The 25,778-nt window shown below is 43.1% G+C and overlaps 3 protein-coding genes across 10 annotated transcripts in view; 2 read left to right on the top strand and 1 right to left on the bottom strand.

Moving 5' to 3' along the window:
- lrp2a (low density lipoprotein receptor-related protein 2a) overlaps window positions 1–8,014 on the bottom strand; it is a 40,170-nt gene extending 32,156 nt beyond the window's left edge. For all 4 annotated transcript variants that reach the window (XR_013453080.1, XM_040201551.2, XM_040201553.2 and 1 more), the window contains exons 1-10: window positions 7,849–8,014; window positions 3,122–3,229; window positions 2,612–2,734; window positions 2,320–2,436; window positions 1,808–1,918; window positions 1,556–1,669; window positions 1,315–1,431; window positions 683–826; window positions 463–582; window positions 163–291 (exon numbers count right to left, since the gene is read on the bottom strand). Coding sequence is in view for 3 of the 4 variants with exons in the window: in XM_040201551.2 (XP_040057485.2) it covers window positions 163–291; window positions 463–582; window positions 683–826; window positions 1,315–1,431; window positions 1,556–1,669; window positions 1,808–1,918; window positions 2,320–2,436; window positions 2,612–2,734; window positions 3,122–3,229; window positions 7,849–7,918 (1,153 nt within the window). In the remaining variant the exon portion in view is untranslated. The remainder of the gene's footprint in view (window positions 1–162; window positions 292–462; window positions 583–682; window positions 827–1,314; window positions 1,432–1,555; window positions 1,670–1,807; window positions 1,919–2,319; window positions 2,437–2,611; window positions 2,735–3,121; window positions 3,230–7,848) is intronic.
- Window positions 7,129–10,804, top strand: LOC120833499 (coiled-coil domain-containing protein 89). 2 transcript variants are annotated; one of them, XM_078091103.1, is made up of 7 exons: window positions 7,129–7,352; window positions 9,138–9,610; window positions 9,778–9,908; window positions 9,988–10,124; window positions 10,205–10,281; window positions 10,379–10,478; window positions 10,573–10,804. In XM_078091103.1, the coding sequence occupies exons 1-7, from the start codon at window positions 7,311–7,313 to the stop codon at window positions 10,657–10,659; spliced, it is 1,047 nt and encodes a 348-aa protein (XP_077947229.1). In that variant the 5' UTR covers window positions 7,129–7,310; the 3' UTR covers window positions 10,660–10,804. The 2 variants fall into 2 exon arrangements, with proteins under 2 accessions (XP_077947229.1, XP_040056553.1); XM_040200619.2 differs by lacking the exon at window positions 7,129–7,352 and adding an exon at window positions 7,429–8,782.
- Window positions 10,805–13,062: 2,258 nt separating this feature from the next.
- col28a2a (collagen, type XXVIII, alpha 2a) lies at window positions 13,063–25,602 on the top strand. 4 transcript variants are annotated; one of them, XM_078091102.1, is made up of 37 exons: window positions 13,063–13,232; window positions 13,437–13,570; window positions 13,803–14,377; window positions 14,830–14,850; window positions 14,968–15,027; window positions 16,162–16,215; window positions 16,394–16,438; window positions 16,532–16,558; window positions 16,658–16,702; window positions 16,800–16,844; window positions 17,162–17,215; window positions 18,271–18,339; window positions 18,444–18,512; window positions 18,680–18,748; window positions 19,631–19,699; window positions 19,905–19,973; window positions 20,081–20,149; window positions 20,369–20,437; window positions 20,516–20,587; window positions 20,683–20,751; window positions 20,849–20,920; window positions 21,134–21,202; window positions 21,361–21,429; window positions 21,571–21,639; window positions 21,727–21,795; window positions 21,895–21,963; window positions 22,055–22,123; window positions 22,348–22,416; window positions 22,493–22,573; window positions 22,685–22,720; window positions 22,808–22,844; window positions 23,110–23,667; window positions 23,749–24,059; window positions 24,148–24,201; window positions 24,385–24,412; window positions 24,701–24,892; window positions 24,975–25,602. In XM_078091102.1, exons 2-37 carry the CDS (start codon window positions 13,438–13,440, stop codon window positions 24,980–24,982), a joined length of 3,543 nt encoding a protein of 1,180 aa, XP_077947228.1. In that variant the 5' UTR covers window positions 13,063–13,232; window position 13,437; the 3' UTR covers window positions 24,983–25,602. The 4 variants fall into 4 exon arrangements, with proteins under 4 accessions (XP_077947228.1, XP_077947226.1, XP_077947227.1 ...); XM_078091100.1 differs by having other exon boundaries at window positions 24,148–24,412; XM_078091101.1 differs by having other exon boundaries at window positions 13,073–13,570.
- Window positions 25,603–25,778: the final 176 nt, after the last annotated feature.

Below are 25,778 nucleotides of genomic sequence, written 5' to 3'. Positions count from 1 at the left end.
CACCAGAAAGACGCGCAGACACTCAGTGGAGCGGCCGCAGTGGTCGGCCAGCAGGAAAGGGGGGGGGGGGAGCACAGCTAATTTAGTTGGATCATTCACACATCTAACATCTGAGGGTACAGATAGGCGGATCTGTTCAAACAGAGAGGAAATGACACTCACTCGAGACGTCGGCCCGGCAGTGCCTGTGCTGCTCCAGGGTGTAGCCCTCTCGACAGCTGCAGCGGTGGGAGCCCGTGCGATCCTCACACAGCTGGTCACACACGCCCCACATCGAACAGTCGTCAAAGTCTTTGGGATGAAGATCAGAACCACAGCAGATGACAGTTAAACACGGATACGTTTCGCCAATGAGTCAATTGCACTAACAGATGTGAGACTGGGCTGCAACGAGGTGTTGGTCAGCTGGACTTTATTATCCTTTTTCCACAGCACAAAGTGAAGGCAGTCAATGATAAATACCTATACATGAGCGACTGTCGTTGCTGCTCACAATGAATCCAGGAGGACAAGAGCAGGTCCCTCCATCAGGGGAAGCATGGCAGCGATGCTCACAGCTCAGAGAGGCACATCTCCAGATACCTGCACACGGGAACCATGAATGATTATACTTGAATCGCAAAAGTTTCTTCCACATTAGATGTGCTTTTGTGAACCTGACACAAGTTGTGTTGGTACTAACCACAGTTGCGGCCGACAGTGGTGTTACTTTCGTCCTCTCCCTCGGAGCAGTGAGCCGTTCCGTCACACAGCTGATCGATGGGTATGCACAGGCCGGAGGACGGACAGGGCCATTCACCTGGGTAACACTCCCGCGGTACATTATCTGCAGAAAATACAATTCCGTGCAAGATTACACATAGAAAAAGGGGAAACACAACAGCAGAGAGTTTCAGGGGGAAAAGTATCTGCTGCTGATCTAAAGAAAAATTGCACTAGGAGATTATTTTCAGGAAAATGACTGTCACTTTAAATGGACACAGGGGAGTGGAGCTTTGAGAGGGTCACATGGGGGGCTCAGAGGGCTTCTGCAGCCCATCCTCTAAAAACACACACTCTTCCCATGTGGAGGAATTCCAAAGCCCTTTGGGGGGGCTGCGTGATCTTGTGCCTCAAAGAGGCATTTGAATAACACACTTAAAGGAGCACAGACATAGCGTCTCGCTTGCCCCAACAAACCACGCCGACTGGAATGAATCAGGTTCACACAAAGAGCGCGAGTTGCTTTCCATTTTTGTGTTCCTGCAAACATCAATGTTTCTGGTCCATGCAGCAACAATTACCGTGATTCATGACAACTGCTTAAATACCTACCGCAGCCTTTTTCATCTGCATTGTCCTCACAGTCATCCTCTCCATCGCAAACCCAGATTTGGTGTATACAGCGGCCAGTAGGGCAGGTAAAGTAGTTCCCTCTACATGTGGGATATGCTGCCGGGGAAGTGGAGGATATCAATGCGGTGAAAAGGTCAGAGGCGGCTATCCGTAAGAGTTATGACGCACTGGGAGGTTTGATTAAAAAAGAAGAGATGGTGCAAAGACAGAGGCTACATACTGCAGTTCAGCTCATCGCTTCGGTCCCCGCAGTCATCGTCATGGTCACAGACGTAGCGTTGAGGAATACACAGCCCGTTGTGACAAGCGAACAGACCCGTGTTGCAGCGCTGTGCTAGAGAAAACAGAAAAAGACAAAAGTATCTAGTTAGTGATGATGTAATGCTCTGGATGCTATTACTTTCTTTTTTGCCAGACAATGGCTTACAAGTGGACAGTTTATCATAAAAACCAAAACAATTAGGCTTCTTACTGCAATTTGCCTCATCAGAGCCATCGCGACAGTCCAGTATCTGGTCACATTTCTGGGTCCGGTTGTAGCAGGCCCCATTGGCACACCTCAGCTGTGTACACTCGGGGTAATCTGAAAGATGAAATCATCATCAGGTTAAATTACCCTTAGAACTCGATTTTAGCTTTTAAAACGTGAAAAGTCCGGTGAATGGAACGGATAAGAGCTGAAAATGTCACGCCTTCACCATAACAACAGCAGTCGCCACAGCATTCTTTATGCCATTGTGAGATTAGCACAGCGCGCAGTGCTGTGAGTTTACCATGTCGGCACAATAATAGCATAGCGGCTGAACTTCAGCTTGACTAATCCACCGAGGAATCTGCAATCAACCTCTGACAACAAGAAGCATATTGTGGCCCGTTCAGTCAGTCAGCGAGCCTCTTAATCTTTACAAATTGATTAAAATGCCACAGCGGCCTGAAACACACAGACAAAAAAAAGGGAAACCACCCGGCGGAAGACAGACTTACGGCAGTCTCTCTCATCGGAGCCGTCCGAGCAGTCTGCCAGACGGTCACACCGGTATTCTCCAGGGACGCACGCCCCGTTACTACAGCTGAACTGCCCACTGGTGCACGTCCTTCCAGCTGGGGGCGAATTGGAGAGGGACATAGAGGGGTTTTACTCACATATATGTTTGTATATGCACTTAAACTTGTGTCTCCTTGTACTGTAGATAACGGTTCCTAACAGGAGTCTAATTCGCTGACTTCCACGGACCCTTTGCTAAAAATATGTGTACATGTAATCAATGGTACTTACTGCAGTGGTGCCTCTCGTCTGAGCCATCCTCACAGTCCTCCTCGTCATCACACACCCACACAACGGGAATACACTCGCCGTCACTCAAACATTCAAAGTGGCTGTGATCACATGTTACCTGAGCTGTGGGGATACACACAGAGCAGTTCATTTACAGGTGACTGTAATCCAGCACTGGAAAGCCTATGTATTTTCATGCTAGTATATCCTTCTGCTACACTAAGTGTATGCAGACATCTTGTGCCATTTGATATTTAATTTTACAGGACTAAACCTTCCCTTTTACCTCACAGCTTTACATTTTACACAAAATATAAAATCAACTTGTAAAATATGATGGATGCACTATTATAGGTTAAATTAAAGAGCATTCACTTTTAAAATAACAAAAGAGGCCTGAGTGAGCCTTCCACCATTGCATTAGTTTGGAACGACATATCCAAGGAGCACTACAATAAATATCACTCAGGTGCCATGTTGACCCACAGCGCAATAAAATGAGAAACTCACGGCAGTCGTGTTCATCAGAGTCGTCCACACAGTCGGACGTGCCATCGCAGTGCCAGTTGCCTGGTATACATCGACCTGTCGCACAGCGGAACTGCCCCAACTCACATCCTGAACACAGTCAAAATTCTACATTACTAAATGAGATTTTTCTTAGCTGCAATAATAAATCCGGGTATCCATCATTGTTTTTTTCCAATTCTACCGTTGATTACAGTGTTTTTATAATTACTATCAATGTTATTATTCATATTCAACTACATCCAAAAAAGTGTCATTCTGCATATCTTTGGTTGTTGGGACGCAAAAAGAACCTTTTAAACAGAATGATGAAAACAATAATTGATAAATTCTTAACCACATTCCACACTTATTTATGTTTTTTTAACCAGGCGTGAGGGGGAGGAGGACGCCCTCCCCTGATGAAGCACGTTGTTAACATCATTGACAAGCCTTGGAGACGAGCGTGCCAGCCGTCCCCCTGACATCTGCACAACCTTCTCCGCACTCATCCCGAGCCTCCTTTTGATGTTCCCCCTGAGTGGCATCTGTAGAGATAAGGTACCACCGCTCCACCTTCCCTGACGTTTCCCAGAAAGAGAGAGATTCCGCCGGCATAGTTCACTGGCAGAGCACTCCATCAGAGCCATGCAATTCTGATTGTCTCTCTGACAGCGTGATTTATGGTGCGCGCGGTTCCTGTCCAGTCTGACATGTAATTGGGGTAAATAGTGGTACTGGGTGGTACAGTAACCATTTCAACCCAAATTCTTTGCGAGAAGAGCTCTGAGGTGGTGATTGGTGGTGCTCGCATTGGGGTTGGTGGTCTGGCTCTGTTCTGCCTTATCCAGCATTCTGGAAAAAACTCTTTCTTCTGAACTAAAAAGCTTCCTAAACACAGGATATTGGGGTTAAGTTACACAAAATCTTGCAGTGCACCTTCAGCTGTTACGCAACTGCTCCACTATCACAGCTTTAAGCTAATATAGTTTAGGAATTACAAACAAATGTAGTGACAAAAAATGTATCACTAAATACAATATATAATGTGTTAAAGTTCCAAAAATGTATTACCTACAAACCTGCAACCTATAGGCTGAGGAGGTTTATCATGTTCTTTGTGTTTGTATCACTTCCACAACAGTTGGGGCTTCAGTGTCTTTATTAAAAGACACGCCAATGTCTTTTAATACACTGGATTACGGCTCCAATCAGGAATCCGTCCAACATTAATTAGCCAGCAAAACACCGCAACCAACCCAGCATGTTTAACTCCTTTCTTTTTTTCCTGCTCAGTTTACTAATGATAAAATTGCTCACAATCTTCTCAAAGGGAGCCTTTGTTGTGAGGCAGTGATCCCGGATATTTTAGCATCATCTATAGCACGGCAGCAGGATTGCAAACTGCTCAGAGATGCTAAACTATTTAATCAAAAGCCACAATATTTCACTCAACAATGACAATACATTAAATTCTTGTCTGTCCGGACAACGCTATTCTTTGTGCAGGTGCACACGGTTTATTAAATTTCATTTAATGAATTAATTAGCTCAACAAATGAATGGAATAGACACGTCTTAATGGGGTCGGGATCGGATCAAGACGGTTATGTAGTCAGACCGTTGTTGATAACTTAAAACCACGTATGTTGAGGAGAAACCAATCTGCTGGACGCTCTCAAATGCACCCAGTGTTTCCTGACAGTATCACTTCTGGGAAAGGTGACAGATACACTGAGGCTGAACCTTTCAACGGCACTATTTCGCGCGAGGCTTCTTCTTACAGTCTGAGAAAGAACGTCTTCTTTGTAACTGTTCCTTAATCCTCAAATTTTTGTATTTCAGATAAAGTCGCAATTTCCCAGTTTCGAACCATTGTTCAAGAAGGTAAAAGCCGAGCTAAACAGGGCAAATTCGCCGTTAAGAGGGTTTAATCCGAAGCGGTGCTTTTTATCATTGTTCAAGTGTTTTCATGTGATTTAATGTTTTCCTTTTCCTTCTTTCTAGACTTGTCTTTCGTAATTAGCAACTTAAACCCACAGCAGGAGAGAGCACCGCACTATCCATCCAGGAAGATAAGGACGCCCTACTATTGCCCAACAAAGAAGAGTGGTGGAGGAATTTTCATTAGAATGAAGTCCTTCATAGGCCTTAAACCCCACTGTGAACTTACAATAGTACAAAAGAGGTGCCGGCAGGGATGCAAACTCATAACTGGAAGTGTCACCCTAAAAAAAAAACACTCAGCAGAGAGGAGAGTACACTGGAACTTACTTCCTGCGATAAGGTAAAACAAAAGTGGAACATAAGCTCCCCTTTCCACGGCCACCCATTAAGATAACACCTGTTCACCACCGCTGAGACGTCTCTTTCTTGTCACGTGGGGCGCCTGAAAGCTTTCATGCCGTCTTGTTTTGGCGCGGCGCTCCACACTCGCTGAATGCGTTTGGAGAAAAAAAGAGTGGAGAAAAACGTCCGCTGGCGGCATGAAACGCCGGAGCCATCCATGCTGTCAGAGCGGAGTGCTGCTGCCTGTTTCATATGGAAATCAATGCAGCAGAATGCAGTCAATTGCCAAACAAGTGACTTCGGCTCTTACTGCTGCACACAAAACAGTGAAAAACGGAGGGGCCCGGGCAGCGGGAGCAGAAGGGAGGAATAAATAGACTGTGGAATAAAGCCTCGGCCTGCTTAGAATGGAAGGAATACTCAACATGATTTTTTTGGTACGTGCCTTAACAAGAGCGTGAGTGAAAAGAATCATAAATTGAGTTGTCACCATACAATGACACGGCCTCTTGGACAACTTGCTTTTAGGCCGAACTCCACCATTGGCGTGTCTGTAACGTGGACTGTGAACGCCGCAGGGAGAGAAAGGGTTCGCCCTCCATACGTGCCAACTGTGTTCCTGCTTCTAAGCGTTGCATCAGGATTTAGCCTCTTTTACCAGAAAGGAGCGTGAGGTTTAACTTGCATGTGCCGGCCAAGTTTGTGACTTTGGAATAGTTTGGACACAATAGCTATTACAGACTTAAACTAAAGATAGATGTGATTTAAAAGGAAATACTGACCAAACCCCACACCTGACCAAAATACAAGCAGGACAAACATGTCTGCTTTTGATAGTGATATAAATTAAAACTTGATTTTTAACACCACCAAAGTTCTTACTGTGCAGTTAATATGTTATTCAGATTACCCCAGCAAATGATTACTGAAGTAAACAACTTCATTTAGTCACAGATATGTCTAGAGCAGCAAAAATGACCACCAAGATGGTTAACAAACCGGTTGTGAAATCCACTGTCACATTAGCTATTAATGCCGGCGTAAGCATTCTGCAACAGAACATCAAGCCCCATCAGCTGAATAATGTGTTACACAAGGTAATTCAGAAGCAATTATCACACTAAAGGATTGTTGTGGAGGATGAAGCAGAGATGAGAGAAAGTATCCTGTTCTCTGGTGTTAAAACAGCACAAATAAAGTGGCACATCTACCGGTCTGATTCGTACCTCCGCGAAGCACTCGGAATAGATATTAAGTAGAATTCAGGTCAAAGATCATTCATTTTTGGGGAATTGTATTAAAACATCTCTGTCAGCTAATCATCGAATCCCGGCTTATGATCACCATGAACATGCTGACAAAGTCTCCTGGGACTTTTAGTCCTGTCATCATTTTATACACATGATTTGTCACCAGCAAAGGTCAGCTACAAGTGGGCCCAGTGCAACTGCTGTGATTCAAAGGTATTTTAATTTCTTAAACGTTCAGTGTTGTCTTTTGGCATACACGGACTGCCTTTTGGGTTTTATTTTAGTCTTTTAGCTAGTGAGGAAATACATCTAGGACGAAAATTGACACAGAAAGCTCACAACCATGACCTTCCTCTTTGTACGGTTTTTACTTAACTGGTTCCATTCTGCAGCAGCTGCAGTGTAATTAGTTGCTTGATTCACTCTAAGGAGCTTACATACTAAGGGTTGAGCAAAAAGAAAGCAGATTACGATTTGAGACGTAGGATCTAGCAGAGCTGCAACACAAGAGACAAACACAAGGCCGTCATGTATAAAGAGCACAACTCCAGCGCTTTGCCCGTCTACGTCTAACCTGAGAAAACAAGGTTTCTTCCTCAAGATGGAATTGAATTCAAATCAGTGGTTTTGCGACGTAAAATGTGCTGCTCTGAATGAGATTTGCACCGGCGGCTTTCAGTCCTCACAGATCGTCTGTAAGTCACATGCTCTTTTCTGTTACCTAGCAACAGCACAGCTCAGGCAAAAGTTCCTCAGGAGAACTTCCAATCTGTCTGAGGGAGGCTTTGTGCTCAACCGTTACAAGTAATACTATGTGGCAAAACGTTTAGCCCTCCAGCCAGAACAACATCACCTCGTAGCCACGTCAGAATGACTGGAGATAATTGTGTAGTTTTATTATAACAATGCCTTTTTGAACCACCATCAAGGGTTTTCTCGTCATCAACCTTAAGATTGTTTCTAAATTGGATGGTTACTTTGTCGATGAATAAATACAGAAGCATTTAAAACCAGGAACAATTCAACTTCCCTGTGGCTGGTTTATTTTGATGAGCAACAAGTGCACTGAGTGATTCACTATCAGCACAAACAGCTCTGCAGGTCCTCAATAAATCATTCAGCTGACAGCCTGTTGGGGACAGACGAAAAAAAAAGGGGGGCAAGAAACAAAACAAGAATGCAACTTCTTACCTTCAGAACGGCTCCATCCAACACAGCACACGAAGGCGAGAAAGAGCTGAAGTAGCGGTGCTCTCCACATTGTGGCTGGTCCGTCCAGCTCCGCTGTGCAGATGGAGGAGCTGCAGGCACTGGGGGGCCGGGATGCTGCCGCTTTCTTCTGCCCGTCTTTCTTGGGCCGCTAGTTGATGAAAAGGGGGCGTGGACAAAGGCCGGCACGGCCGCTCCCCCCGCGGCCCTGCGGATAACGCCCCCCCCCCCCCCCCCCCCCCCACACACACACTCCTCCCCCCACCGTGCCCTGGAATCTGCATAATGACACGCAGGTCCGATCTGACCCGAGAGCCAGTGGGTTCCCACTCAGGGCCTGGGGGGGCTGGGGGGAATAAGGGTGCAAGCAGTGAAGTCAGTAAACGGAGACGCGCTGGGAGTTAACGGTGTCATAAAGGCCGCGGGGGAGAAACTTAATCCCAAATGTCTGCAGGTTCGAGTCCCGTTAACCACACCGAGCTCGACAAAGCCTTAACCGCACAAAGTAGCATGAGTTGATAAACAAGTTGAGAAGAAAGAGCAATTCAATAAAGCAACATTTAAAATAGTATGGAAGCGACTAAAATGCAGCGAGAGAAGAAATGCACAGAGAAGTAAAACTTAATGAGATGGAGCGACGGGGAGTGGAATGAAATGCCTTATTTTGCGACGCATTCCCCAATAACAGCCCCTCCGGATCAGAAGCGCCGCAGCGCCATCAAGCGGCCGCCTCGCGCGCGACGAACAGCGAATCACGGCAGTGGATTTAGACCCCGTTGCCACTGGCGACCGAGCAACGGACACTTGGACCAACTTGTAAACAAGAGCGAGTAAAATAAAAAAAAACGGGCTCGATATGGCGACGCCACCGAGGACCGCGGAGCACTTGGCCGATGCGGGGCTCCGCGCGGCGGAGGTGCGTACTGATCATCGACGACGGCTGCGACGTTTGTTAGAGGTGGTCACGTGTCAACGTGTAGGCTACACGGTTCCTCGTTGCGCTACACGTTGAAGCGCGTGTTAACTTGTGGCGCTTTTCAAACTAAACCCCACCAATTGACCCTGCTAATACATTTATTTATTTATTTATTGCAGCGCAATGCACTTCAATCAAGCGTTTTTTTAGATGTATTTGCGTCTAACAATTAAAACAAATTACCAATAAAGTGTCTAATTGTCAATAATAAATGTCAGCTTTAGTTATTGCAATTATCTTTGACGTATCATCTTAAATGTTTCAAACTGGCTTTTATTTCCCCGCTTGTTCCCAGCATGTGGACGGCCCTTGGAGGTCACTGGCGGAACTTTGCAGTCTTTCTGCGGAGGGAGCAAAGGAGACGGGGATGCTGAGATCCAGGATAGATGAACAGTCCAGTCTAATTGGCATGTTGAAACAGAGAGCAGATGATGTGCTTCTCAGGAGTCAAGCTCTGCAAGCACTCAACGCGGAGCTGGAGGGCCGAGTGGAAGCACACCAGAAAGAACTGGACGGTGAAAGAAAGAAAGGAGAGCTGTTGAAGAAGAGGTTTATGGATTTAGCTGCCAACAATCAAGCAATTATTGCATTCATGAATGACCACAAGGAGCAGAACTCACAGTTAAAGACGGTAAACAAACAGCTGCAGTTGGAAAATGAAACTCTTTTCTCCCAGAAATTACATGATAAAGAACTGCTTGTTCAAAAACTGAAGCAAGAGATCAAACAGCTGACAGAGAAACAGACAAATAAGGAAAATGAGTATCGGTAAGAAGAAAAACTACAATGAGTCAATGCTGAAAGTCAATTATTGCTTGATCCACTAATAATTAATCAACTGCTATTATGAATCTTTTTAGTAAAAACTACAGACATGACGTGAGTATGAGCTGAGTTTATTTTTTACCTTTGCTGTATTTTCCTCTATTACTAAGAGAAAAATTATCTGGATGGCAGTCAAAACTCCTGGAAAAAACAACTCAGCATCAATCCAGAGACGCATCGCTCCTCCATCAACTGCAGGACGCTCAGGAAAAAGAAAGAGATGCTGTAGAGATGTGCAACGGTGGGTATAGTCAACGTCGTGTCATTCTCCAAAATACCGCAGAGCACTTCCAAACTTGAGGCCTTCTCTTCTTCATCAGACCTTGAGATGAAGCTACAAAATGCTGAAGGAGAGCAGGCTTTGAAGGACATCAACTTGAGAGAAAGCATAACACGCCTCACCAAAGAGAGGGACAAATTGCTCCATCTGTCTATGGAAAGAGGGGAAGTTATACAGGTGAATGTCCACACTGAAATCAAAGCTCTCCTTGAACGAGCCAACTCCTTCACGTACACACAAATTCCTCTTAAATACAGGAGAAACAAAAGGAAATTCAGCAACTGGAGAAAAGATGGAAAGAAGAGAAAAAAGCCCGTTCCAAAGCAGAAGACAGGTAAATTGCTCCTTAACAACCGTCTTCTTCTTTTAAAGAATGTCTGAAGGATAACAAGTATTTGTCCCTGAGTTTATGTCCCCGACCTTTGCCTCAGGTTTGAACAGGAAGCAGAAGCCGTCAATGCAGATGTTAGAGTGAAGTCGATCCAGTCTGCTCTGGATGAATCCGCGTCAAAATATAGAAAGCTGGAAGAGGTTTGCTGAAATCTGTGACATGAAAAAGTGTGATTGTCTGTGGCCGTGTGGGGCTGAGAACATGCTTAACACATCTGCCATTACTTTTTTGCAGGATTTTCAAGCATTCAAAGATCACAGCACCAGCCTTCTTCTACAAGAAAGGGAGTTAAATAAGAAGCTTCGCCACATGATGGACTGAACGTTACCAATATGAAAGAGTGTTTTTCTCACCAATGTTTTCTCCTTTGTTTGCTCATTTGTAACCAAAACAAATGTTACAATGTTATATTTAATCTAAATCAACTGTTCAAATGTTTATCCAATAAATCCCTCCATACACCTCACTTGAGAATGCTCATCTGTGTGTGTCTAAGCTTTTTGGATTACTTCTTCATTGGGACCCCCTCATGTGCAAAGTTTAATTCACCTTGAAGAATAAAAAGAATAGAATAACCATCGACGGACGGCCCGCTACGAGAAACACTACATCTAACAAGAGCGAGCTACAGTCAGCCTGCTATTATTCCAAAGAGAAGATGTTATATCGTATTTAGACATAGTTATTAACCAATTTAATCTTGTCTTATAACTATTGACCCATTCCTTTCAAATCTAATCCAAAACTCTGAATTAGAATGAGATTTTAAAGCACTTTTATTCTGAAATTCTGGATAAGAATGTCCTGGTATTCTCCAAGGAGGTCTGCCATCATATAAGTGCAACTAGCAACCTGGTTTTACCTAGAGGTTCCTGAATTTGATGTAGCGTACTGTCATTTTGGAACCGTTCTTACTATTATGTATGTTTAAGGCCTGATCCCCTGAGCATGTATTCATCAAAAGACTATTAATTCCCTTACTCGAACAAAAGGCAGCATGTCTCCCACTGATTGTTTTTAAAGGGTTTGATCGCAGATTTGCCTTCCATCGGGGTGCAGATGACTGAAGAGGAATCTATGTACCTGTGTGTCGTACACCTGTGGATAACACCCGGAAATAAGATGTTTGGAGTTTATCCCTGCATATTATAACCTGCAGAGGACCAGAGTGTGTACTTGTGTTGTCCAACGTTGTCACACAGCTTCTCATATTAGATGCCGTCCAACATTGTATCTTCATAACTCACATGAGGATTTTAGGGATGACAAATGGTACAGAGTTAAAACATTTTTAAAAAAGTATATAATAAGTATAGTAATATTGACCTGGTCATTCAGCAGTTAGTTTTAGTCAAAAAGTCGTGGTTTAGAATATTCAATTGGCAGACCGCTCTAAACTTCTGTAACTAGCGTCACGAGCAGAAAGGAAAACACAAACAAAAGCACTCAGTCAGCGATGGACGCGCATGACAGAAAACCTAAACGCACAACAATCTTCACAATTGTGCAAATGTTGTTGCAGCAACTACGAAAGGATGTCATTCATCGTAGAGCAGAGTGAACGGGTGGATTTTGTCAAGCCATCATTCTGTGAAACATTCCTTTGTGTCAGTCTGCTCTAATTACTTTTTGCCTGCAGCTTTTCGACACAGCGCCTCATCACCTCCGGCACAGTGTGCGGCCATGAATCCTCAGACAGCCTGCGTGAGATCAGCCCCATTTGAACCAGACCGCGAAAAGGTCAGCTCAATAGCAAGCGGTCAGATGATCATCTTTTAGTGTCTGGAAGGTAAAGTGCCAACTATGGCTAAGATGTATTACATGTCACTCGCCCACAGGTTGTTACACCCTCCTCCCAAAAGTATAATTAAAGGTTAAAAAAACCACAATAGTCCAAAGAAAGTGAAAAGGGAATTTCACAAAAGTTTAGGTTTCTGTTGATTCTGTGATCAGCTGTTTCTTAATTGAAACAGCAGGATTTCACTCACATGTTGTTCTGCTCTGTGTGTTATTGCTGGGTAATTTTATAATACATTTAGAAAATGTCTCCCTTAACCTTTTTTCCTCAGGCAGGATTGTTATGATCATTTTAGGTTCAAGGTAGAGACCAAAGGTGGCCGGGCCTCTGCCATTCAGACCTTTAAACTTTCAACCCTTTGCAACTGGAATGTATCCTATAGCATTAACGCCTCTATTTCGAAACCCTCTTTTAACCATTTCATATTGTTGCAATGTTCTACAGATGCTATTTTATTCTGAAAAATATAAGTTTACTGATTTCATACAATTTTAAAAGATACAGATGACCACCCTCATCCTTACTGTTTCCTATGTTTAAAAATTAACCTTAAATGATGAAGGCACTTGCATATGACAAGGTAGAGGCATTTTTTTGGGCAATGAGGAACATCATGGAAACAATTTCAACCAATCGTCAATCACGTTTGAACTGACGTCAAACACTACTACTATGCTTGTTTTAGGTCGTCAGTGTAAAACAGACAGAGCAAACTTTGTGAGATAATACATAGAATCAAACCCATTTAAATATGTTGTTTAGATTTACAGTAAATCAATAATTCTGTGGCATTATAGACCAACCCACGTACCAACACACTAAACCTCTCAGCTAACGCACACAATGTGGCTTCACTGTTGCAGACGTTTGTCAGTTCCCCTGCCCTGAGGGATCTGCTCCGTCGGTGCCTTCCTATAAAGGAGGAGTGAGCGTCTCGGGGTGTCTCACTCTCTCCTCTTCAGGATGACTGACGCCGCTGCTGCCGTTCCATCAATGAGCTAAGCGGATCTCGCTGTGCACCGGCGTCCTCGACTGTTCCGACTACTTGCTCTTGAAATAGGGCACTGAAATACTAGAAATTTCCGCATTTTCAAAGGTTGGACTAGTTTGATGTTAAAATAAACTACTCATTTATTTTGAGAATACACCTGGCAATTACAACAAGTGTACAGTATTTTGTATTTTTACAGTTTGTATTTAATTGAGCAGTTAAATGCAAGGCTGCACAAACTTTTTCACTCCGATTCGGATATCGAGTTTGATTGAAATATTTTCCGTTTCCTCCATATTTTGGGACAAGAATGTTGTTTGCCAGAGTGGTGCTGCTGGTTACAGCACTGACCACCGTCTGGGCCCAAGACTTTTACGAAGAGAAGAAAATTAGCAAGAAATACCGGACCAAACCCCTGGTTTCAAATATTCATGACGGACAAGGTAAGAATGTGAATTTTATTTAAAGTATTTTCTCTTTTTAATGCATGAAAGTCATCATCGAGTTGCTACCATGCTATGTTCATGCATTGTTCATATCCAACTCTGATTGAACTAATCTTCAGTTTTCACCCGTGTTGAAGACTTATAGACATATAGATTTGTTGACATGAAGTCCAACCCAAATGCATGTCACTTAATCAGACCCCCCTCATTCCGCTCTGTGTGCACACAGCCATCCTCGATGAGGACTGTAGCCTGGAGCTCTCCTTCCTGTTGGACAGCTCGGAGAGCGCCAAGGACAATCACGAGCAGGAGAAGCAGCTCACCGTGGACATGGTGGACCGGCTGCACGGCGTGCAGCTGCAGACCGGCCGCAGCCTGAGTTTGAAGGTGGCTGTGCTGCAGTACAGCAGTCACGTGATCACAGAGCAGACCTTCAGAGACTGGAGGGGCACAGAGAACTTTAAGGCCCGCATTACTCCCGTCGTCTACATCGGGCACGGCACCTACACCACCTACGCCATCACCAACATGACCCAGCTCTACCTGGAGGAATCCAGTCCCCGCAGCATTAAAGTAGCCCTGCTGCTTACGGACGGTATTTCCCACCCAAGGAACCCCGACATTTTCTCCGCTGTTGCTGACGCCAAGAACCAGGGCGTGAAGTTCTTCACTTTGGGCATCACCCGGGCAGCCAACGAGCCGGCCAATGTAGCCCAGCTTCGTCTAATCGCCAGCTCCCCAGCGTCCCGCTTCCTCCATAATTTACAGGACGAAGGCATAGTTGAAAGAATCGCCACTGAGATTGTGAGTATAATACCTCTCTGTCTGCAAGCACCATTGAGAAGAAAATAGATGTATTTACTTTGACTAAAGAGCTATTCAACGTTGACACATGGACAGGCTCATTCAGGTAGTTGAATGGCGATGGAATGAGGAAAATGTTCTGGCGAAACAAATGAAAGAATATCTTTGACAGCTCTGGATGTTAAGCTTTAGAGAAAATACTGCTGAATGAACACGTACCATGGGGCTCACAGAAATGACTTAAAACTGACTTGAAGTTTTCAGGAATGTTGTTTGTCATTCTTCTCTTTTGTGTCTATACCTTTGGTTTTCCCAAACTGTTTTTTCTGTGCATGACATTTCATTAACTTTCATTTGTGCTAATAAATGTGTGAACAAATCCCACTTGGGATCACATTATTGATTTAATTAATACTCTTGCAGATATTCATTAACTTTGGTTTTCTTTGCAGACTGGCTTGGCTAATGAAGGAGTAAGTATAATTACAATTTGACAGCTCAATCTTTTGAAAATGAATAATGTGGGATTAGGTCAGAGTGTGAAGAGGTACATTCATAACGGATTAGCAAACATGTCTCCTTATCTGCAGTGCCCTCTGGCTGAGCGATGTGCTTGTGAGAAAGGGGAGAGGGGACCAAGCGGGCCTCCGGTGAGTATTTAGCTTCAAACCATTTAAAAATACACATACAATTTCCTTTGAGGTGTCACGTCAGAAGAAAGGATTTCAGAGAAAAGGAAATCTCGGGCAGAGAAATCTAACATGATCCTGATAGTTTAGGAAAGGTAATTGTGCATTTTTGTTAACAATTGAGGATAATTGCATGTTTTTTATCTTCTGTATAGCTTGTAGGCATTTCCACAAGTATGTGGATAGGTGGTCCCACCCCTCATTCTAAAAGCAAATGTCTGGCAACACAGGTGCTCACAGGCTGCGGTCTGCTAAAATTATATTTGCTGTGACCTGTCTTCGCCAAATATTAAGATGTTCCCCATGGAAATAAGAGGCACTGCATTTAGAACTCCACTCCCCATAAAACTAGACCACCATAAACCTCCCCATACTACCCATGCCGCCCCATGCATCAACACAGCGATCAAAGGCCTGCAGTGTGGAGCACCAGATGATGCACATCCTTTCTGTGTGATGCTGGAAGAAGACCATCCCATCCACTCTAGACACCCTATCCCTCTCAAAATGAGCTCCGGTTGTGTCAATCATTTTGCTGGCAGACAGCTGCACGGCCCTTAACCAGGTGCTTTCTCCTCAGACAGATTCTTCAAATTCTTCCACTCAGAAAAAGAGGCGCTCGTAATTGTGCTCATTAGTTTAATGGGCAAAAACAAGTGATTTCTGCTGGTAGCAATTGACACACGATGTCCAGGTGCGGCTCGAGACAATGACCCCTGGGCCCTGTGGACAAGACACCTCATGCCCACCCGAGGCTGTCACACAGCCCTCACATCTATGAGCACATACGATGAAGTTTACCTTTGTTTTTAGGTTATAGGCCATTGACCTTTGTTATAAGGCAACTTCAGTGATTAGTCAAGATAATATTATTAATATTTCATTGGTATACATATCCTAGAACCTGGTCTCCAAATAAAGGCTATATTTTAGCCTGCATTTTGGACTGAAGGCAAACCAAACTACTTCTGGGTTCCGTATTGTAGCTCAGAACCACATCTGCGTGCCATGTGAGCAAACTCCCAACACCGACCAAGAGGTGATAGAAACGTCCATAGAAGAAATGAATCAACCTGACCGTTTTTCACTCTCCAGGGGAAGAAAGGTCGCTCTGGAGATGATGGAGCTCCAGGGCTCAAAGGGCTAAAGGTATGTGCTTTTTGGTGGATATGTGGACTACTAATGTCTTAGGTAGTTATTTAATTCAATCTCAATCTGTTAACCTGGAAAATCAGACCACTTATTCTGTGTTAAGACACTTAACTTTGCTGTGGCTGTAACTCGTATTCACTGATACAATGTGCATGTGTACCTTCGGTCATATCAGGGTGAAGCAGGACTAAGTGGTCTACCCGGCCGTGAGGGTGCGGAGGTAAATGTCGCTATTCATGACCAACATTAAGAAAATGTTCCTTACTGCCTCAATAGTTTGTTAACACATAACATCTCATTCATTGTGTTGAAGGGAAAACCGGGCTACAAAGGAGAGATGGTATGTGATCTAGATGAATGACAATGATAACATTTGATTTTGTTGACACTATGCAAGTGGATGCAATACTTAATTTCCCAATACGTAATTTCTACACAGGGTGAAAGGGGTGAGTGTGGCACCCCAGGAATCAAAGGAGACAGGGTACAACCTCCCTGTTGAATATTATAATATCTACCTCACGTTTGTACATACTGTGTATTATCTTATGCTTTTCTCTTCCATGTGTGATGTGCTTCAGGGTCCTGAGGGTCCAGTTGGAACAAGAGGACTTAGAGGTCTCCAGGTCAGTAACATGTCAGTAGTAAAATAAGCAATGCAGGACTGGCTCAAACAACATTGTTAGGAAAAGAAGAGACAAAAGAGAGAACAGATGTTTTTACGCTGTTACTGGGGTGAGGGTTACGGTTAGGGTTAAGTGGTAGCATGATATTTGCCGTATTATTAGAAGTACTCAATGGACGGTAGTTAGTAAATTCTCAAACCTAAGCAAGATCCCCAGTTTAAAAAAGAAAATAGCTGCAAAAAACGGTCAATTCAAACTAACACACATGTTGTAATGTTTTCTGGATATCGTTATTATTGTGTGATGTTTCTTCCCAGGGGTTACCAGGACCACAAGGAGACATTGGACCCGAGGGCCTTCAGGGAAAGCAGGTCAGCCCACTTTTGGAACAACTTTTGCTTGCATGACCGTGCACATCCGCTGTAACTTTTACATTTGTTTTTATGATTAGTTTATACCACCCCGGTCTTTACTGTGCAGCACAGATGCCTGTTTTGTCTGGTAATAAACCCCTGTGTGAATACATGGCAATAAGCCAAATCTTTACCATCATTACTATTATTAACCACAACAGGGATGAGCTCTCGGCAAAATATTTTTGCTAGAGGTTCTCCTGATGTTCTCCTTGTATCCTGTTTCTGTGAGTATAAGTGCCGCAAGCATTGTTTGCATCTGCAACAAGACCTACAGTTAATAACATACAACGTAAGTCACTGATTGCTCAATGGCTCGTCATGTGAAGACATGTAGGGGGCCTCTGCAAAGATAACTGGGACTGTTGGTGGTCCCTATGTAGTAAAATGTGTATATATGTTCAAAAGACACTACAAAATATTACAGTCAACTTAGCATGACATGAATAATATGAATCATAACTAAAGGGAATCATTCAGATTAAATGAATATCTTGTAAAATAGTACGTATGGATTATTATATTCTGTTAAATAAGATACAAATAATTGCATTACAGCTCTTTATGTAAGGCTCAACATTTTTCATTTTTATTTATTATTAAGTCATCTGTAGCCCGAGCAAACGTTGTAATCCATTGTATGTAGTACAAAGCCTCCAGCAGTTTTTCATTCATTTGAGACGCTGTCATTTAGTTTTGTGAGAAATGAGTCCTGACCTGCAGGAAGAGATCAAATATCTCGCCCACTACACAAAATATCTGGAGCATTATTTTCAGCTTCAAAGATGCATTTTATCTGCATGTATGTGTGTGTGTGTGTGTGTGTGTGTGTGTGTGTGTGTGTGTGTGTGTGTGTGTGTGTGTGTGTGTGTGTGTGTGTGTGTGTGTACAATAAAATTCAGTTTGAGTAAGGTATTTTCTAAACAAAATCAATGTAACATGATATGCTAAACTAATGGTTTAGTTATCTCATGATTTAAGGTTGAATGCACACTGCTGTTTTGTCATCACAGGGTGAACGTGGCCCAATCGGCTCTGCAGGAATTCAGGGTGAAACTGGTGTTGGACATCCTGGACCAAAGGTCTTAAACTCTTAATATTTTTCTTTCACTTTGTCATTGTTTAGTTGTTATCAGCCATTCTTTGAGGTTATTTGGTGAATTAAAGTGACTTCATAATTCTGCAGGGGGACATGGGATTCCAGGGCCGACCAGGTCCTCCCGGCCCCCATGGGATGGGTGAACCCGGCCTTCCTGTAAGTTGAGAAGAAACGGTCCGAGCTATTCCAAAGGCTTTGATGTTTTTGTGTCCATATTTGTTATATCAGTTGCCAATGGGATCTGTTGATAAAGAAAAGCACAAAGGTACTTTGACCTGAGCACTGTTTGGGTGACACATTGTGCACTCTGGCTTTGTTTACAGGGACCTCAAGGACCACAAGGTGTTCAAGGGGAAAAAGGACCTCATGGTGAGGGGTTTCCTGGACAGAAGGTATTATTTTGAGTCTATCGTCAAAGAACTCATCAACATTGTCTTGGTGAATCTTAAGGGCAGCTGTAACATGCTTGTTGCCATGGTTTGTGGCCCTTGAGGTTATTGGAGTTGACAGTATGTCAATGGTGAAAAATGACCTAATTTCTCTACTTTTTGGTTTATTTTTTAAATGTGATGTCATGATTCAGATCATATTTGCAATATCTGCTGTAGCAATAGCCTTGTGTTTTATATCATATTACCAGAATCATAAGATCACAATGTTAAAATGACCAATAAAAAGCTTGAACGTTTCCAGTCATTTTCCAGCACAACCAGAATACGCCATAAACTAAAATAAAACATCACCTGCATTAGCTAAGCTTTTATTGTCCCACATGAAACAGTTTATGTTGTACTAAGAGCTTAAAGCAGCATATTTCACCATTAGAAAGTCCTTTTCTAAATTTCCCATTCGCTTAGAGCTCTCATTATATTCACCTTGTGAATATAATGTCAACGTGACATTCATATCAAACAACAGGCTGCAGATATAATTTTGTTGATAAGCAGGGTACAATTTCAAAAGCCATTTGTGTTTAAAAGGAGAGGGACTATTAAGGAGGTCGCTCGTACGCCGCACCCATAAGCTCCCATAAGCAACGACTTTACTTCATGATTCACTGGCTGTGGAAAAAGTTCATGCAGTCAAGAATTACCACGATGGAAAAACAGCCCTGTTCTTTGTGCGTCCTATCACTTTGCATCAATCACAAGGGGATAACAGGAGCCAACATGTTCTTCGTCCGCACTCCCTAAGCTGACAACAATGCAGACAGCCGTGAACCAAAGAATCGACTACGATGTAACTGACACAAATAACCTCATTTTTTTCCACAGGGAGAACGAGGGCTAACTGGACCAAGGGGGCCAAGGGGACAGCAGGGTGCAGGAATCAAAGGAGAAAGGGTGGGTTATAAATGCATCATCTAAGCGAATATAGTGCAAACCCTCGAGGTAACGCAACAAAGGCTCTTTGGGAGGGAGTCAAAATGTCAAGACGGTGATTCTTGTGTTTCTTGGCCTGTTAGCGCTACATGTTCAAGTGTGGGGTAGAACATGTGTGATGTTATGACACTTTTGCATTAGAACAACTGTGGTGTTTCTCTTCCAGGGTGACTTGGGACTTCCAGGTTTTCCAGGGCCAACTGGACTTCAGGGAGCAGGCATACAGGGAGAGAAGGTCAGCAAAATATCTTCATCTATATTTTCACCACATCACTCTGACATAAAAGGACAACGAGTAGGACACTGTGCATGGAGAGCTTTCTAACATGTTATACTACTCAGGGAGTCGAGGGTCCAAGAGGTCCACCTGGAGTCAGAGGACATCCAGGAGAAGGTTTACCTGGAACAAAGGTTTGTTTAAACGGCTGCTTTATTAGATGTAGCCACTGCAAATCAAATGCATATGACTTATACGTTTTTCAATATTTTCCAATGCTGCCGAAGCAATTCAGATAAAATATTATAAAGATTTAACATTTCGTTGCACATGTCCTTTGGTTGCCCGGAAATGTGCAAAGTATATATATTTTTCTCATAATTGCCCTTGTCGTCACGCTATTTCTATTCTAGGGAGACCAAGGCTTACCGGGAGAGCAGGGTGCCACAGGAGACAGAGGCATTGGTGAGCCTGGTTCAAAGGTAAATACGTCACTTTAATCATGTATGTTAAGTGCTAATGTACTGGATTCATCAAATAATTCCTTTCTACTGTTACAGGGAGAGCCCGGATCATCTGGTTTGGGGGGCCTGCCCGGTCTCCCAGGAGAGGATGGAGCTCCAGGACAGAAGGTAAAGTACATTAAAAGTACATTAGTCCAACTCTTCAATAATAACTTTGATTAGCTGAGTGATTGCTTCTGTCTCATCTACCTTTCCTCTTTTAGGGGGAGGCAGGTTTACCCGGTTTAAGAGGTCTTGAGGGAGCACAAGGAATTGGCACTCAAGGGGAGAAGGTATGATTTAGATTAGATTTATATGTATATGTGTGTTTGTCAAAAGGTATTCAACAACACACATTAATCAAATAATGTGTGCTGTAATCCCTCCAAGGGGGACCAGGGTCCAAGAGGAATCCGTGGTTTGCATGGGTCTCCTGGGGTCTCGGGACCCTCAGGACCAAAGGTAAGAGTTAATAGATCGAGTGGGGCCATGTCATTGGTGTGTGGAGTAGTTAGAAGAAGCCTCTCTCCATTTGTTATGTGACAAATATGCCACTCTGACAGATTAATGCCACAGAAAGAAACAAGTTCTCTGCAGGTTGTTGGCTGCAGATTAATTGGCTGCGTAAACGAGATGAAATGGATCTTAAGTTTCCTGCCAAACCTCACTTTTCAGGGTGAACGTGGGATAAACGGCCAGCAGGGCACGCAGGGACAGCCAGGTCGTTCCATATCAGGCCCAAAGGTAAATAAATAACAAATCATCATCAAACTGTCTCTTCACACAGATGTTGGCACCGAGTTGGACAGGTACAGGCAGCCGGGAGAGCTGCCAGACTCTGATGTGATGAAATTTTTCAAAGTTGTTGCTACAAGTCAACAGCGTGACTTGATTGTCTCCAGGGTGATGTAGGCACAGCCGGCCCCCCTGGTCCTGTTGGAGAAACAGGCCATGGATTACCTGGTCCAAAGGTATCGGAAAAACTGTCATTTTCTATAGCATTTATTGGGTGTGAATACTGGGAGCACCTATAATCTTCTTGTTCCTAACTCTTAACCCGCAGAGGATTTAGTCATTCAACTCCTTCTCGTCACTACATTTTCTTAAAACAGGGCGATCGTGGCCTTGCGGGTTTACCGGGTTCAGCTGGTCCAAAAGGTGACGGCATCCCCGGCCCCACGGTTTGTTTCATCAACATTTAAATTCCTGCTACCAGTTAATCTTGTTCAATCTAGAACCGTCTGATCTAATTTCTGCACTCATTCTAGGGTCCTCTTGGCCTGCCAGGATTACCAGGTGAGCCTGGTCCAGAAGGAGTAGGAATTCCTGGTTCCAAGGTTAGTGTCTACATTTATTTATGGTCTGTTGGGTTTTTGCATGTCTGTATGTACTGGTGTATATTAACGGTGAATGTGATAATGTTGTGTCTGTTTCAGGGGGACGTCGGCTTTAGGGGATTGCCGGGTTTACCCGGCCCACCTGGAGAGGGATTACAAGGACCCCCTGTGAGAAGAATTTGATGATGGGTTGTTTATTGTCTATATGCAAACTTATTTTCGTAACCAAGTTGTGTCTTTACTTTTAAACATTTATTAGGGTCCTGTTGGGAGGACAGGACCACTTGGTCCAGCTGGACCTACAGGAGAAGGTATTCAAGGCCCGAAGGTAACTCACCACTGTTTTACATAAGCACTGTCTTTCAAGAACTTACCAAGCTCTTTATCATCAAGATTCATTTGTATTCGTTCGCAGCGAGTGAGGCGTTATGATGTACTTACTTGGTGCTGACATGTTACGGATCTGCCAAACAAATTAGCTGCAGGACAAAACAACAGTAATTTATGATCTACTGAGTGTGGAAATACAATAAATCAAAAGTATAATTCCAGGGTGAGCCAGGATCTCAAGGTTTGACTGGGCCTAGAGGGCCTCAAGGGGATGGATTTCCTGGAGCTAAGGTAGGAAATTGACTCATCAACATTTGGTTAATTTATGCTGGTCTCTGTTTGCTCAACAACAATTGCCTTGCTGCAGGGAGATCGTGGCTCACAGGGTGAGAGGGGAATGAAAGGTATAAAAGGTGACATGGGTGATCATGGAGTCCCTGGTGAAGCAGTAAGTAAAACAGATCACATTTGTCGCTTCCTGAAACAAATAATCAAACCGATCATGTGAAGTCTCATCAGGCTGACTGGAACATTTTTTTTTATGTTTCTCCAATTCCAGGGAAGGCCAGGAACAAAGGGAGACCAAGGACTCACAGTGAGTTCAATGACTCAACTAATGTTTGAACATTCGAAAGGAGTGATTTGATATAAATATAAATATTCTTATTGTTATTCTTTTCAGAGGGAGGACATTATTAGGTTGATCAAAGAAATCTGTGGTAAGACTTCCAGTCAGTGTTTTGGTTTAACCATTATTAACTATTTGGTATCTAACATGTGGGAATGTCAAATGTTAATCTTATATATCTATTAGGATAGTTGCTTTGAACTGGCAATACTCATGAATGTAGAGCCAAATTATGAAAAAGTAGGAAAGGAGTTAAATTTGTCATTTGTTATAGAAGTCTAATATGTTTTTGGCTCCATTTGGATCTCAACCAACTCCAGACATCTAGAGCTGCTAATGTGTTTCATTTTTCCCAGGATGTGGCATTAAGTGCAAAGAACGGCCGATGGAGCTCGTGTTCGTCATTGACAGCTCTGAGAGTGTCGGCCCAGAGAACTTTGAAATCATCAAGGACTTTGTCACTAGGCTGGTCGACCGGACCACAGTTGGACGCAACGCCACCAGGATTGGACTGGTCCTCTACAGTCTGGAGGTCCATTTGAAGTTCAACTTGGTTCGCCACACGAGCAAACAAGACGTTAAGCAGGCAATCAGAAAAATGCCGTACATGGGCGAGGGCACCTACACCGGCACCGCCATCCGAAAGGCCACTCAGGAGGCTTTCTTCAGCGCTCGGCCCGGAGTCAGGAAAGTAGCCATCGTCATCACCGACGGTCAAACTGACAAAAGAGAGCCTGTCAAACTTGACTTGGCCGTGAGGGAAGCTCACGCTGCAAACATCGAGATGTACGCGCTGGGGATCGTCAATTCTTCTGATCCTACGCAGACTGAGTTCCTGCGAGAACTCAACCTCATTGCCTCCGACCCCGACAGCGAACACATGTACCTCATTGATGACTTCAATACTCTACCAGGTGATAATTCAGTAGCGCGTTGATTAAATTAGCTATAAATGCTTTCTGCTGCCTAACTGATTCCTAAATGTCTTTTTTCAGCACTGGAGTCTCAACTCGTCAACCAGTTTTGTGAAGATGAAAATGGCGCTCTCATTTACAATCGCATTACAAATGTACACTGGAACGGCAACAATGGCCATGGTGTTAATGGAAACAGTGGAAATCGAGAGAACACCAATGGATATGGTGGCTATGGCAATAATGGTAATGTTTATGGAAATAATGGATTTGGGAACACCAACAATGGTCAAAATTACCAAGATGAAATTGAAAATCAGAGACGTAGCAATGGCCGAGGGCGTGGAGACACTTTCACGCTGCCCATCAGCGCTGATCCTCGTCGTATTCAGGTCTGAAGAATACTTTGGTCATTTTATTCATTGACGGCGCAGAATCAATTACAACAGTGACACATTTTATTTTGGTGTCTTACTCCAGGTGGTGGAAGATGATGAAGGTGAAGATTTAGACTTAAGAGCCCAAGCTTCGCGGGTTGGTAATACTGTAGTCAGTGTACCTGTAGATAATAAAACAACATCTCTATCGCCCGTAAGAGAAAGGACAGTCTCCAATAAGACTGTCTTATCTACCTCTACTTCTTTATCCTCCTCCTCATCTGCGACATCTGTGTCAACCCTGGGCTCGGTTTCATCTTCTAACTCTAATTGGTTGAAGCCGGTAGAGAGTCCAGACCTGTCTGAAGGTAAGTGCTGCACTTCTGCTCAATTTACCTTTTTCACATAGGACCTTTTGACGTTTCTCAGTCAGGACAAGCACAGGTGGTATTCATGAAATTAATAATGGCTGAATTGTATTCACTCATTGACACAATTCCCTTCTGAGGTACTTGAACAAACCAAAAGCCATCATGAATGTAGGTTTAGTGGTACCTACATCACATAAGTCAAAATATCTGCTGTGAAAAAGGCTCATTCCAATCGAGTGCATAAGCATTCTTTGAAAACATCTCACAGATGTTTTTTTTTTTCAGAATCCCGTGTGCCGAATCCTCGCTGTGACCTTAACTTGGACCAAGGCACCTGCCGAAACTATAGCATCCACTGGTACTATGACAAGCAGGCCAATGCCTGTGCACAGTTTTGGTATGGAGGCTGTCAAGGAAATGAGAACCGTTATGAAACAGAGAACGAATGCAAGAAGACTTGTGTTCTATCCAGAACAGGTAACTTCTGTTGTTTGTGAATCAGCACATTTACTTTTTATTCATAAATGTCTGAATTTACTACTGTTTTATCCACCCACAGCAGGATAAAAGGAGATGAGGCCATCAGAAGGTCGACTTTACTACTCTACAATCTGCCCTTTGTTAATTTGTAATCCTCGAATCTTTGAAAACCTTTGTCCTCACACAAATACATATTTGATAAAATAACAAAACAGTGTCAAAAAGGAATGACGAAATAAATCAAATCTTGAAAATCTGTTGTCAACCCAATTAATGAGATTAACAGACTTTATTACCTCAGTGAAACCACAATAAAAACATATTATTATTCTGGGTTTACCAGTCCTGGGATTCAAATAAAAAATGTAGATATATTATTACAATTAAAAATTAACCTGTAGGTAATTATTATACTTGTATGAGCCACATGCTTTACATATCTTATGTTTAAATGATTTACTAATATGTTGAGAATTTCTGTGTGCATTGTGTTTGTTGTCATGACAATTGTGTTTGCCTTGGCTGTAACTGGCAGCTGTGATGGAGGAACAATACTGCCTGAGTACTGCTTACAGAGGTCTACTGCATTTGCAATTGTATGATGAAGATTGAGGCTTTCTGCAATTCATTCATTAAAGGTATATTCGGGCAGTGTGTATGTCTGAATACATGTTTTATCTGTTTTTAATAATAAAATCTAAAATAGATGTTGATTTGCCTGATTTTGTGTTTCTCAATGAAAGGAACAAAAAGGGAAACACTAATGAATCATTAATATAATATAATCATCACTATATTTTATCAATGAGCTAATATCTTATATATAATATTTGACTAAATTTAATTAATACATTTTGTGATTTGTATTCTTGTTGATAGTGTA

This window comes from Gasterosteus aculeatus, chromosome 16 (genome assembly GCF_964276395.1).
Source record: "Gasterosteus aculeatus chromosome 16, fGasAcu3.hap1.1, whole genome shotgun sequence".
NCBI classification, from domain to species: Eukaryota; Metazoa; Chordata; class Actinopteri; order Perciformes; family Gasterosteidae; genus Gasterosteus; species Gasterosteus aculeatus.
This window is presented reverse-complemented; position numbering and strand designations above follow the sequence as displayed.